Source organism: Cylas formicarius, unplaced genomic scaffold, assembly GCF_029955315.1.
Source record: "Cylas formicarius isolate icCylForm1 unplaced genomic scaffold, icCylForm1.1 PGA_scaffold_10__41_contigs__length_53128322, whole genome shotgun sequence".
In the NCBI taxonomy this organism is placed as follows: domain Eukaryota; kingdom Metazoa; phylum Arthropoda; class Insecta; order Coleoptera; family Brentidae; genus Cylas; species Cylas formicarius.
Window position 1 is genome coordinate 37,472,548 of NW_026844214.1, and position 13,912 is coordinate 37,486,459.

The 13,912-nt window shown below is 34.2% G+C and overlaps 1 protein-coding gene across 4 annotated transcripts in view; it reads right to left on the reverse strand.

The window, feature by feature from the left end:
- Nucleotides 1-13,912, reverse strand: part of LOC132700179 (diacylglycerol kinase 1) — a 153,876-nt gene that overhangs the window by 110,265 nt on the left and 29,699 nt on the right. For all 4 annotated transcript variants that reach the window (XM_060667369.1, XM_060667351.1, XM_060667360.1 and 1 more), the window contains exon 2: nucleotides 7,933-8,053. In XM_060667369.1, coding sequence (XP_060523352.1) covers nucleotides 7,933-7,996 — 64 coding nt within the window. In that variant the 5' untranslated portion in view covers nucleotides 7,997-8,053. The remainder of the gene's footprint in view (nucleotides 1-7,932; nucleotides 8,054-13,912) is intronic.

Sequence of the window (13,912 nt, forward strand, 5' to 3'; positions counted from 1 at the left end):
CCTTAAGAGTTACAGAAAATAATATTACCTCCTCTTGAATTGGGCATGTATAACGATCCTCAGTTATTTTATGAATTTGAACTAGTATATTCAACTTCAAAATAATTTAATGAAAAATTAATTAATTACCATATTTTTTAATACATATTGCAAATGCAATACATAAAACTCATCAAAAACCCGCTTGTATTTTCAGTTTGTTAGAAAACGGGCACGAAATACTGACAAAACTAACTTTTAGCTTTTAACTCCCACAACTTCAAAGAAAATATGTAAATCAGCTTAAATCTTAAGCGTAATTTTAAGGGAATTTCAGTAACTTTGCTAGAACAACCGGGATCGAGCGAGCTTTGTTAAGTTTGCCTTTGCTACGCAGTAAGAAGTAGGTAATTTAAATTTTCCGCTGCTAAATATTCCCACAAAAAATATTTTCTGACAAAACTGTTTTCCGTTAATACGAAATTCCTGTGCGATATAATTTTACCGAGAATTGCTTTTGCGATAACTAACTAACATCCTTATTCCTTATTACGACCTCACTCAATTTCCTGAAAACACAAAAAAACGAGAAGCCTATACGGGTCCTAGTAACATGTGCCTCAATAATATCTAATTAGACCCAGCAAACATCACGGACTCTCTATCTACAAAGCATATACGTTTCATTTCAGCTAATTAATGAGCGTAGGTATTCCCTGATGAATATTAAACACACCTTTAATTGGATGAGTGATATTTAGTTCAATCGAAGATTTGTTGTTTGGAGTATCTGAGCAAAATTTTGTCCTCGAATGAGCGCTTTGACAATCATAAAATTTTACAGCTATATTCGCAGTAGTTTGGCCATTTATTTATTTATTTGTTTATGTAAATTCAAAGGCTATCTAGCAGGAATATTTTATTATAGGACAGTACAAAGTTACAATTAGTTTACAGTTGATTATAAGAGCCAACGTCCTGAACAAAAAAAAATGCAAAAACAAAAACAAAAAGGTACTCTTTAGCCTATATCGTTATTTTTTTCCCCTCCTTATCAAACTCTACCCCTTATTCCTTTTTTTATACCTTTGTTTCCAGAAAAAAAAACTTCACTGGAAAATATCACAATCGCATCCCAATGTTGACAACAAACATCATTATAGCTTTTTACACATCGACTCATGGGAGAGAAAAACAAATGTCAATCTTTCTTTTGTGATATTTTTGAAGCTTTAAAGTCTATAAAATACCAGATTTAAAATCATCCGAAAAGTAATATCGTGTTCTGATGAAGATATTTTTTAAATGTTTTCAATTTTGGAATCATATTTGGCATATTGAGGATTCCGTACCACAGAACAATAGGGCAAGCCTCACAATAAAGTTAGTTAGTTAGTTTTCGTACCAGGTTTATTTAAATTATAACTGGATCACTCTTAGGCTAAAAATTTTACCTCATACAACATTCGAAAAGGCGGCTCGTAAATGTTGGACTTGGGCTTCTTTTCTTTAATTTCTCTTTTATTTTCACTCCTTCTGAATTACTTTGCTTTTTAATTTGCATATTGTGTTACTGTTACTAAGAAAGTATAATTTCAACTTTGCTTTTTGTGATATGTTCTTGTAATGTATTTACAATAAAATCATATTATTAATATTATTATAATTATTTATTTATCTATTTATTTACTTGCTAGGTGGCTGTTTCAGTTTGTTGCCAGATGTTGTGTGTGAAGGCAAAAATATACGTATTTAGGGGGAAAGTGTTCTCCTGACGATGGCAGTTGTTCCTAAAATTACTGCTTCCTGAATCCGACTCCATATATTTACAAGTAACTTTAGCTCCTCAAGGTGGTTTATCAAGCTCTCCAGATTGGATAGGCCACGGCCGCATCCTTTTCTAAATATTGTTAAACATTGTTCGTACCTATCTATCTAAATGTTGTATTTCTGTTTTTGTCCAGTCTATTACGCCAAATGAGTAGGATATCCCTGGTGTTGCCATTAATGGCATGGATTTTATTTTTAGAGTTCAGTTACGTTTTTAAAATTATTTTAAACTTTTAAAAAATTAGGTTCTTGGCCTTTCTTGTTTAATTTTCTTGGCTATGCTCAGACCCTGCCGAAACTTTAAGTATTTGTACCTGTCCGCTTCACCTAAAGATGAAATTACTATTGTCCATTGGTATCATGTTCTGTGTTATGGGTGCTTTTTACTCGATCTAGATGTGCAGCTGCACATTTTTCAAACTCCATTTCCAGTTTAATTGCTTTGCTGAACGACTTGATAAGCTCTAATGAACTGTTGCTGGTTTTTAGCATATATCATCCATGTAGAATGCGTGGGAAAATTTGGTTTCTTTATCAAGAGCGTATGCATTGTCACTCTTTTGTAGCATTATTACTTAAGGGGTCAAGCGTTAGACAGAACGATGTTGGACTTAGGCTGTGGCCTTGGAAAATACCTCTATTGATAATAATCTCATCTGTTCTCTAACCTTGAAGATTAATTGCTACCCTCCTTGTCGAGATAAGGTGTTTCAGTAAATTAGAAAGTTGAGGGTGAATTTTATGTATGTGTAGTATTTTCACCAGCCACGAATGAGGAACTGAGTCGAAAGCTTTCTTATAATCAATCCACGTCGTAGATAGTTTTCTTTTCTATAATTTTGTTTGTCGTGTAATGATGTTATCTATTATAAGAAGTTCCTTGCACCCGTGTGCTTTTATTTATTATTATTATTATTGTTATTATTATTATTATTATTAATTATTATTTTCATTATTATTATTTAATTTTGGTGAAGCCTTCAGTCGTTCTTAGAAAAAAAAAAACAAATTCTGTATTGCTCTTTGCGTAATTGCATCAATGTGTTTCTCGAAAACTAGTTGCTAGTTAAGTCGATATAATTTACAAAAATGGAATAACCTATTCATATCTCCCTGTATTCCATGGCAGCTTAATTTCCTTTTCTTATTTTCAAAAACGTCTGGATATACAACGTATTCTGTTGTTTGAAACAATAACCGAACTAATTTAAAAATATACCAAAAAATAAAGGTCCCAAATGGGGGCCTTGAGGAACCCCCCTTGTAACAAAATATATTTTAGATTTACAAATATACTGTCATCGAGATAGTTCATTGAAATGACAATAAACTCTCCATGTTCGCCGAAATTTCCAAGAGCAGTTTTTACAACTTGGTTATTCACGCAATACTACACGGATTATTGCGGCGAAAATAGGAGGTTTTCAACAAAAGTTGCTATTGGGATATGTAGAGATTCACTATGGTTATTTTTTTAAAATGACTTTCATATTATACAGGCTATCCTAAAAATACAAAGGAATCAACGTTGCATTTTTAAATGGTGTTATTAATAACAACATTCCGTGCCGTCATCCTTTAGACAAAGACTGATATTTTCGTATGCCTTAAGAATGAACAATCTGGATATATTTTTTTATTAATCGTTGAATACTAGCTGGAAATATTTTTTCAGTTCTGTCTTGTTCAAGGTGCATGGCTGGTATAAGATACAAAAATACGACAAAAACTTAATACTTTAAATTTTTTATTTTAAAATTTCAACTTTTTTTTCCCCCGAAAAATTTCTCAGAAAAATATTGATTAATTATAATTATAATTAACTTTGTAATGTAAATTTTTTTGAATCGTCTTCCTTAACAGGAATTTTCCCACACTCCTACGGCAACTGGTAACGAGCTACTTCACTAGTGAAATGTTCACCCAGCGGAGCTTCATTTCTTCATATAAAAACGAAGTTATTTCACTCGTTAGTAAATGTTGTTACAAAGAGCAGTCGTAAAATTAAATAAAATTTTTAAACAAGGCAAGGGTCTCCCCGAGTAGTTAATTGATGTTATGTTGAAAGTCCGAAATCATCGGGTTTATTAAATTAGTTGATATATAGACGACTCGGGTCATCATCCAGGCTAATCACTGCGAAAACATCAGCACATTACCAACTTGCATAATTGCCAAATCTATAATAAATGCCGTGTTCCCAAAATAAACATTTAATTTTTACAAGTTAATAAACTAGATATAAATACATTGCATCTGTGCCGGGATTAATCCGACGCGGACAGTGGATTTCGAAAATAAATATCAGTGTTGAGATGGTTTTATAATCACATTGTTTTTTAATTCGACGTTGCTTTAATAACGGATCTAATACAAAACCTTACGATGTTTTATAGATTTTCTAAATAATATTCATTAAACCTAATAGGTATCAAGTATCAAGGTAGGAAGTATATTATAGCATATGGAAGTGAAAATTTAAGCACATCGAAATTACATACCCCCAACAAAATTTAATCCGACTCTTTTACGATACCAAAACAATATCAATTATTCCCCGAACTTTCCCTTGTTGAATATGTATGGTCAAGATGACTTCCATCGCCCAACTTAACATAACATAATTATTAGCATGATTTTTTCACAAAAAAATTAACGATTTATTTAGCAATGCAATTTACAGTAAAGTAAAACAATGGATCCCGAGTTTGTATTGTTCCAATTTTCCAATTGTTCCAGTTGCCATCCACATCTGTCTTCCCTATAATACTCTAATCTAGATATAATGCCTGGACATTCTGCCGTTTGTTCTTAAAATTAATGTTGTTAATTAAATGTTACTTTCCACCAGGACGGAATCAAGGGGGCCTACGCTACGTTTTTTTAGTTATGAAGTTGTTATTTAAACATGAAATGAATTTGCAGTTTTCCTACATATTTTAAAGATGGGTAAGAGAAAAAATAAATAAATTGGGCACATGAATTTATCCAAACGTTGTTCACAACCTGACATATGGCAACTGTTAAAAAAAAAACAGTGGAGTACTATTTTATTTAAAAAATATGCTACCAAGAGTCGGACTCTGCCACTGAGAAAATAAACTTTAAGGAAATACCTCGGGAAAGGCTTTAGGTGAAAGTCAAGTTTTTGTTCTGACTCGCTTTTATAATATCAAATATCAAAAACAGATCAAATTATTATCTAAAGAGGGCGTAACAACATTTTTGTATTTTTTATAACCAATTTTGCAGTTGACATTTTTTTAAGAAATCGCCGACAAGGCTTTAGTTAAAGCCAAGCCGATGTTATCAGATTAAAATGGCCTTAATCAGATTAACAAGTGTTTCGAGGAGATCCGAGCTGATAGTCAGTTAACGCCAAAGCTCTGAGTTGCCTATCCCTTCATTTTCGGTACTTAATCTTTATTAAATTTAACCCACGCAATCTGATAGTCACTCATCTGGAAACTCGGTAATGGAGAAACTGAAACAAAATTGAAAATAATTTGTTTTCTCCCAACCTCGTCGATGTTTTTTGTTTTTAGTGTCGCTAAAAATATAAACTTATTCCGTTGAAAATTGTAATTTTGTAATGTTTGAGATTGTAAGTTTTGTAATGTTTCTTTTTTTTTTGTTTTAAACGACGAAATCATCTATTGTGACAAACAGAAGGGAAAGCATATAAAGGTCCGTTTTTAGTTACCCATCATTTTTGAGGTTTGATAAAAAAAATGCGAACGCATCATACATGTAAGCCACAAATTTATAGTATACAGGGTGTTTCAAAAAAAATGCGAAAAATTTTAAGTGGTATTTAACCAAAAAGCCAGCCATTAATATAAATGATTTTAGGTGATTGAATTAGACTACCCCTAACATTTCTTTTAACCAAACTTAAGAAAAAACTTGCAATGCAAAGATATAAAAAAGATATTTTAGGTTTTCTTTAGAAATCTATTAGATAAAAAATGTAGTGAGCAGGTGTCACTTCTTCGGACGCTTCTTATTATTGCTTTATTTGGCATTGCTCAGTTAGTTTGAAAAACGATTTAATTTAATCATACATTTATTACCTAATTATTTAATTGTTGAATAATAAAAACTTTAATTTAATAATGATGAATGACACTAGCAAAAAAATGATTTTAAAATGGCATTCATAGTTTCATCATCATAGTTTATCCATGAATTTTTTTTTAAATGTGTAATGTTTATTAATCACTCGCTCCGCTGCGCACCGCTCGCCAATTCAACTCGTGAGTGAAATGCCGTTTAACGCATTTGTCGCATCTACTACTACTCTATAATACTGCCTTGTAAGTTAAAAGATGAATGGGAGTTTCTTCCTTTTCACGCAGCTTATATGTGCTGTGGTTTCAAAGATTTGCTTATGGCCAAAAATCACGGGTGAAACAACATCCACTATCATCCCATTGCTTTATCTTTTATATTATGCAGAACACGACTTATATAATGGATTACGCCAACATGAATGAGAGCTGGTCTATTTACCGCAGCCACCGCCTTCCGCCTTTAAGCACAAACCCACAATGTGCTATTGATCCAACGTACATGATAGACTTCTTGCCAATTGCACGCCGTAGTCCCACAGGAATCAGTGTACCTGATTAGGCTATATGCATAGTTTTCTTAGTATAAGCAACAAAGTTCGGTTCATACGATTATCGCATAGTTGTGCATGTGTGTGGTTTGTTTATAATTTGTATGTGACAAATGATGCCTTTTTAGGCGAAACATTTCACCCGTTTTTTAAATGAAATTTATGTTTTTACTAACACTGCAGATTGCGTGTGTTTTTTGTATTACCTATAGGTACAAAGTTCAGGAACCGACACTACATTCAGTGCGGAAAAATATTTTTTCTACTCCCATCTGTAATATTAATTAATTAATGGGTAATGTAATTACCCACCGATCTAGCGTGCGGAAAGCATCGCTTTACCACGTCAGTTTCCTTTCCTACGAATCCGAGCCACTTCGGATATTTCCGGGATTTTACCGCACGGATTTGGGAGCAATCGGAAGTTTTCGGGGATATTTCCCACGCTTTGAATTTTGACGTTTATCAATTCTGACGGTCATGTCAGTGAATGCATTCGTGTAGTTTTGCGAAAATGTACCCAAAACTAACGGTCATAGAAAAAGTATAGCATGCAACATGTTCGGTAAACTTTTCAACTCACTCGTTTATTAAATACTCGCTCCGCTCGTGTCAAATAAACTAGTGAGTCAAATGCCGTTTACCGCACTTGTTGCATAATATACTATTTCCTGCTCCCGTCTGTAAAATACCTAATTACACACCGATCTAGCGTGCGGAACTTGTCATTTTACCACGTCAGTTTCGTTTCCCACGGATCCGAGCCACTGGACGCATTTGGACGAAATCGAATGTTTTCCATGCTTTGAATTTCGACATTTGTCAATTCTGACGGTCATGTCAGTGAATGTATTCGTGTTGTTTTGCGAAAATGTACCCAAAAATTAACGGTCGTAGAAAAAGTATAGTATGCAACACGTTCGGTAAACCTTTTAAGTCACTCGTTTATTAGACACCCGCTTCGCTGCGCTCCGCTTGTGTCAAATGAACTCGTGAGTCAAATGCCGTTTACAGCACTTGTTTTATAATATACTATTGATATACATGTTTCAAATTTTAACTAAGTTAAAAAAATGTGTCGATACTCACGTTCCACGAAAATTTTATATGATACTGTGAGTCCAAGTGAATTGAAGATAATTAAAATTAAAATTGAAAACATAATAATCCGTCGTATCGATCGCTTATTTTTCGGCTTATTCTATTCTTTAATTTTTTAATTTAATTTATTAATAAATTAATAAATCGGGCACCGCGGAAACTGTTTTGCCATGAACAAGTTTAAAATAAATTATAATTTAGAGAAAAATGTGCAAAATAACAATAATCTGTATACTTTGTTTAAACAGTTAACTGTCAACTTTGCATTATTGCAAAGCTTTTTTAATAACACACACATACATAAATTATTAAAATTGATCAATCGACCTTGTATTTTCATTATTCTGAGAAAAGAAAACTTAACGTAGTCGATAAGCGACAAAAGGAAAACATGTACTTACACTCGGCTAAGTCTTGCAACTGTTGGAACTCCTGCGGTGAAAGTTTTTCCCACTGCAGCGTCATTCTCGCAGGGGATGTCTCACCCACCGGAGAGGAGCCAATAATTTACGTGTGTGGCATCTGGAATAACAGATATATTCATTTTTTCTCACATAGAAACCAAAAAATAATAATTTTTGATTTTGATTTTTATATTTTCGATGTAATAATAATAGTAATATATTTACCAAAACATGGTGAGGTTAAAACTATTAAGAAAGTAAACCACGGACTCTTGATCGAAACGGTGTCGCAAGCGCAGTCGAATAGGTTATTACGAATCGCATGACTAGGAGATATGACTGTTGTGTCACCCCACAAAATAATGAATACACCTAGAGGCGTTATATATCATACAGACTTGGTAAATAGTACAATTCAAGAAATAATTGAAAACTTAAAAACTTATGGTGTCATTGAAGTAAGTCGAACCCAAACAAAAATTAATGGAGGGCTTGAGGATACAGCAAACCATATATTCACATTCAACAAGCCTAATCTACCAGATAAAGCAAATTCTGTATATAAACTGCAATGGTAACCATTCGGAATGATCAAGTAACTGTCCCATATTCAAACAAGAGATTACCATAAAAGAAAAAGTGCAAAGAAAACTTATCATATCTTGAGGCAAAAAAAAGAGTCGTTGTACAGGCACCCAACCCAAATACCTCCTATGCGATAGCAACTACTACTTCCCAAATTGATATGCCAGAATTAATCAAACAACTAGTTCCTAGATTAGTTACTGCTCTTAAAGATGTCCTTATATGTAGTTGAATCAAACACCTATGCAGATGCAACCACTCTCAAGAAGCGTCCCGAACTCGAACACCAGCTATGCATCTGAAAAGCGTAAGAGAGGGGATATAAACGTACCCTCTACATCGGAGGATGACCTCGAGGAATCTGCTGACTCCAGCAAACTCGACTCACCAGAGAAAAGGAAAAAAGGCTGGCCGGAAAGAAAGTCTCAAAACCCACCATCACCAATGGGTGATAAATTTTGACTTATCTGTGATATTTAGTCAGGATAATATGTAAATATTAGTCTTTCCTAATTACTATTCAGGTACTTAATTTTGTATATACTTTCTATATATTCTACAGTCTTTCCATCATCTTAATAAGCTCGCTCTTCCCTTGTAATTGAAACCCTATACTTAAAGATGTTCGATCAACAGAATAAAATCGTTCAATGGAAGTGTAACGGATATGTACAAAGTTTCTTCTTTCATAAACATCAGCCATGTGTGTCAGTCTCCAGGAAACACATTTTAGACCCGAACAACCTCTCAAACGATACTCAATAATAAGAAAAGACATCGATTCTAATATTAGAGCAAAGGGGGGAGTAGCACTCTTAATTCGAGACGATGTGGAGTGGTCGCGAATGCCGCTTAACTCACCGCTAGAACTAACGGCTGCAAGGATTAAAATTCCTATCCCAATATCTATCTGCAGTATATACCAGATGGGAACTGCCAGATTCAAGACATCGAAAATGTGGTGCAATAATTGCCAACACCGTTTATGGTATTGGGTGACTTCAATTCTCACAATCAACTTTGGGGATCGGACGATTCTGATTCTCGCGGAAGAGCTCTGGAAAACTTCCTTGAGAGAGATGATGTAGTCTTACTTAATACGGGATCGGCAACATTTTTTCATGCAAGGTCCCGCGATTTATCTGCAATAGATTTATCCATGGTATCATCAACAATTTCACATCACTGCTCATGGAGGGTGGCGGACGACCTGTATCAGAGTGACCACTTCCCAGTCATCATTTCCTCTGATAGGGTTATGCCCCAGCGGTCCCTGCCGCGTAGGTAAAGGCAATACCGATGAGTGATGGACAATATAGAAAGAGAGCAGTACCGTGGTGGAGTCCTCAACTGGCAGAAATCGTTAAAATAAAAAAGAGGGCACTCGGTGTTTTTCGACGACACAAATCGCAAACAAATCTCATAGCCTTCAAAAAGGTTAGAGCAGAGGTACGCCTATCAATCCTGTACTCAAAAAGATCATCATGGCAACAGTATGTTTCGTTAATATGCTCCCAAACCCCTGTCTCCGATGACTAGAAAAAGATAAAATCAATAGCCTGAAAAATTCTCGACTAGGTGTGGCACATAGAAAGAAGTTGCCTTCTTGCAAATCATCACGCATTATTTCGAAAGCACAGATCGACCGTAGACCAGCTCGTTTTGTTGGAAAGCATTATTCAAGATTCATTTAAAAGTAGAGAACATACTACTACCTACCCCAGTTCATTTCATCCTTTTTGAAGGAAAGGAAATTCCGTGTGCGTGTTGGAGATTCACTCTCTTCTATCAGAGAATCTACTAGATTTCTCCCTGTAATATTCGACTCAAAACTTACTTGGCGCGAGCACATCAACAATCCACTAGTAAGATGCAAATATAACCTTAACAATATGAAAGTTCTGGCTGGAACGAAATGGGGCACGGACCCAGACGTACTGATCGGAATTTACCGCTCATTGGTCCTCTCGAAAATTGACCACTCCTCATCAAGGAAAAGCTTGTTGGAAAAATTAGATTCTGTGCACCACGCCGGTCTTAGATATTGTATAGGTGCGAATACTTCGCCAAAAAGTGATACTAAACTATGTCGTGGGTATAAGAGTCCAGCCAAATCACCCAAATTATCCGATCTTATTTGAGAACCTTGACAGATATAGCGGTCGATCCACTATCACAAGACTAGCTGGGATCCGCGCGCATGAATCTTTGCGAAAACTGGACGTCGACTTGCCCGAGATCCTGCCTGTGGCACCTCTCGAAGTCGATGGATAGTCCCAACTGTAAACTTTGATCTTGATCTTACTCTCTACTGTAAAGAAAGCACACTTCATTCCACCAGAAGTTCAGAGAAATCATACACGAAAACTTAACTAGGGCAGTGATCTACACAGATGGTTCGAAGATGTTGAGTGGTGTGGAGGCTACTCTAGCGGTGGGGGGCTCCACCTACTCGTGTACACTTCCCCACTATGCCTCTATATACACTGCAGAACTCTACGCATTATGGCAAGCTCTCCATTATTGCGATATGACCACTTCATCTCAAAAGTGGCTCATGGCTTGTGACTCTCTCAGTCTGCTACAAGGAATAGCCAGTTCCTATTCGGAGGACCCATTAATACATATGATTCTAGCATTAACAAAATCTTTAATTGAGAAAAAAATATCTATCTCATTCATCTGGATTCCAAGTCACGTAGGAATCGAAGGAAACGAATTGGCTGACCACTAGTGCAGCGGAAAAAGATATAATCGATGGAAATATCATCAAACACACTGATATAAAAGCCTACCTCAAGGACAAAATCCTTATTTTCTGACAGGAAGAGTGGAACAGTGTTAATAATAGCTTGGAACAAATAAAGGATTCCGTTTAGCGCTGGCAACCACCATTGGGCCTAACTAGGGCCGAACGAGCAAAAATTCATCGGCTAAGAATTGGTCATACAAGCCCACCTACTTCTGCGAGAGTCTCACCGTTTCTGCACTTGTATCGGATATCATGATTGAGGTCAGCCGTCGGTTTGACGAATGATCTAAAGGAAAATCTTACAAACGGGCAGAAATTTAGAAGTGTCTTAAGATTCCTTACCGCAATAAACTACTTCAATACAATCTAATTCAGGCACCTAGATTTCGCTATACACTGCAAGCAACCTATAATGTACATTAATCCAAATGCTCTCAATCAACACCAACTTTGTGATCACGGTAACAATGTCCTCTGTTTCGATGTATCATCCCGTCCTCTTATAGAGGCTCGTGTGTTTTTTTGTTGGAATATTTCAATCCTAAAACAGAGTTTAATACACGTGCATTGGAACGATCTTGTAATAATATATAATATATAATGATAATAATAATAATATATTTACCAAAACATTAAATAATATACAGTTAATCTACTTTTTCATAATGTAGCAAATTTAATACAAACAAACCCACTAAAGAAATCTGAATTATATTTTTGATGAACTTGTAATACAGTTAATTGTCTATAGCACCACCAACAATCAGCGATAGAATTAATAATAATTGCAGTTTTATACCTATTATTTTATTCATTTCATTCATTTCATTCTTTCATTCATTTCATTCATTTCATTCATTTCATTCATTTTTTGTATACTGACTAATAAATACATACTTAGAGAATCTATGGAATCGTGCATAAGTTTGCGTGGTTTTTCAGTTATCTAATGTTTACATTTTTTTTTTAATAAACTTACAGAATTTAATTTTTCAATATCTTCAGATAGGCTGATATACAATTTTAGAGCAAGGTATGGCATCTCGATGCTATAGTCTTCTGAAGAACTGGCAATTTATATTTTTTAAGTTTGTTCCTTGTATTGTGTTCATGCTTGATTTTTTTTAAGGGTGTGTTTATTTTTATGTTCACGTATTAACAGATTGTAGCAGAATATTTGACGCGGATCGAGAACTTTTACCAAATCATATAATCCTTGTGTTGGGAAGAGCACTGTTTTCTTGTAAATTACTTTTAAGATCAATTTTTGTTTTTTTTTTGTCTAATTGATCCATTAGATAAAGAGATGCACCTCCCCAGGCTGTTATACCATATCTAATATGGATTTCAGCAACGGCAGTTTCAATTGTGCCTCCTTTCAGATCGAAGACAAAAACGAGAATCTGGCTAAAAGTACCCTAATCTTTTTCACAACATATGTGATCTGATCCCACTTTAGGTAACTATCTAGATATATACCTAGATACGTTATATATTGTTTGGATTTTATTTGGACAGTTTAGTGATTTATAGTAAATCCTAATGTATTATAAGTAGTAATGTTTCTGGCATATGATGTAAAGGCTAAGAAAAATGTTTCTTCACAAATTACAGTCATACTATCAAACCAACTCAATACAATTTTCAGTGATTAACTTAAGTTCTGTCCAGTTTACAGCGCTATAAATAACTGGGGTTTCATCAGCAAAACTCACAACCCAATATGATATGTGTTAATGTTGATGTTATTAAATTAATATTGGGTTTTAAGTATTACATTTATAAGTAGAGAGAAAAGAGAGAAAAAATAGAAACCGGGTGGTAACTTCTAACACCAACAGAGGGAAAAGCCAAGTCATTCATAAATTGTTTGTCTATGTTCTCCATAGAGCGAAATGGAGCAGAAAAATTTCTAAGTTTATATTAAAAAAAAAAATAGAATAATGCATAATATTCCAAGTCGATCTCGCAATTCACACAAACAATTATTTTTGAACCACAAGTTACCATATTCATACGAGTATAGATTTTCTTGAAACGTGCATTAATAGCATGCGGGGACGACAAGTTATAATAAATATGTAAACATGGCATCATAAGCATACAATTTATGTCACACCACAGAAGAGCAAGCGAAAATTGAAAACAGAGGCGGCCCAAGCACATATATTTATTATAATTTAGAAATGTTTTAATGTGCTTGTCTTTTTCTACGATAAATTAAAATTGTTGATAAAGTCGATACGCAAGTTTGTTGCAAATACATATTTTAAAACAAATTAATTATTCGACATAACTTTCAAAGCAAAGCTATAAAATATAAAATAGGTAACTGCATGATAATTATGGGTTTTAAAAATATTTTTAGTATTTCAGTACAGGACTCAGATTTTTTTTTGACAATATATTAGACCCAAAAACATAACATACGTAATATAAAAATATTGCTTAATTATTTTATTAAATAATTATTAGATTTGAAATAAAAAGCTTATAATTTATACATGCGATTTGAGATACTTCAGTTTAAACGCAGCTTGAAGTTCTAAAATAATTATCATTAATTGTTCGACGGTTTATATTTACAGCAAGAACCACAATCACAATTAATCTAAAACGGAAATTTTATTAGTCAAAGAC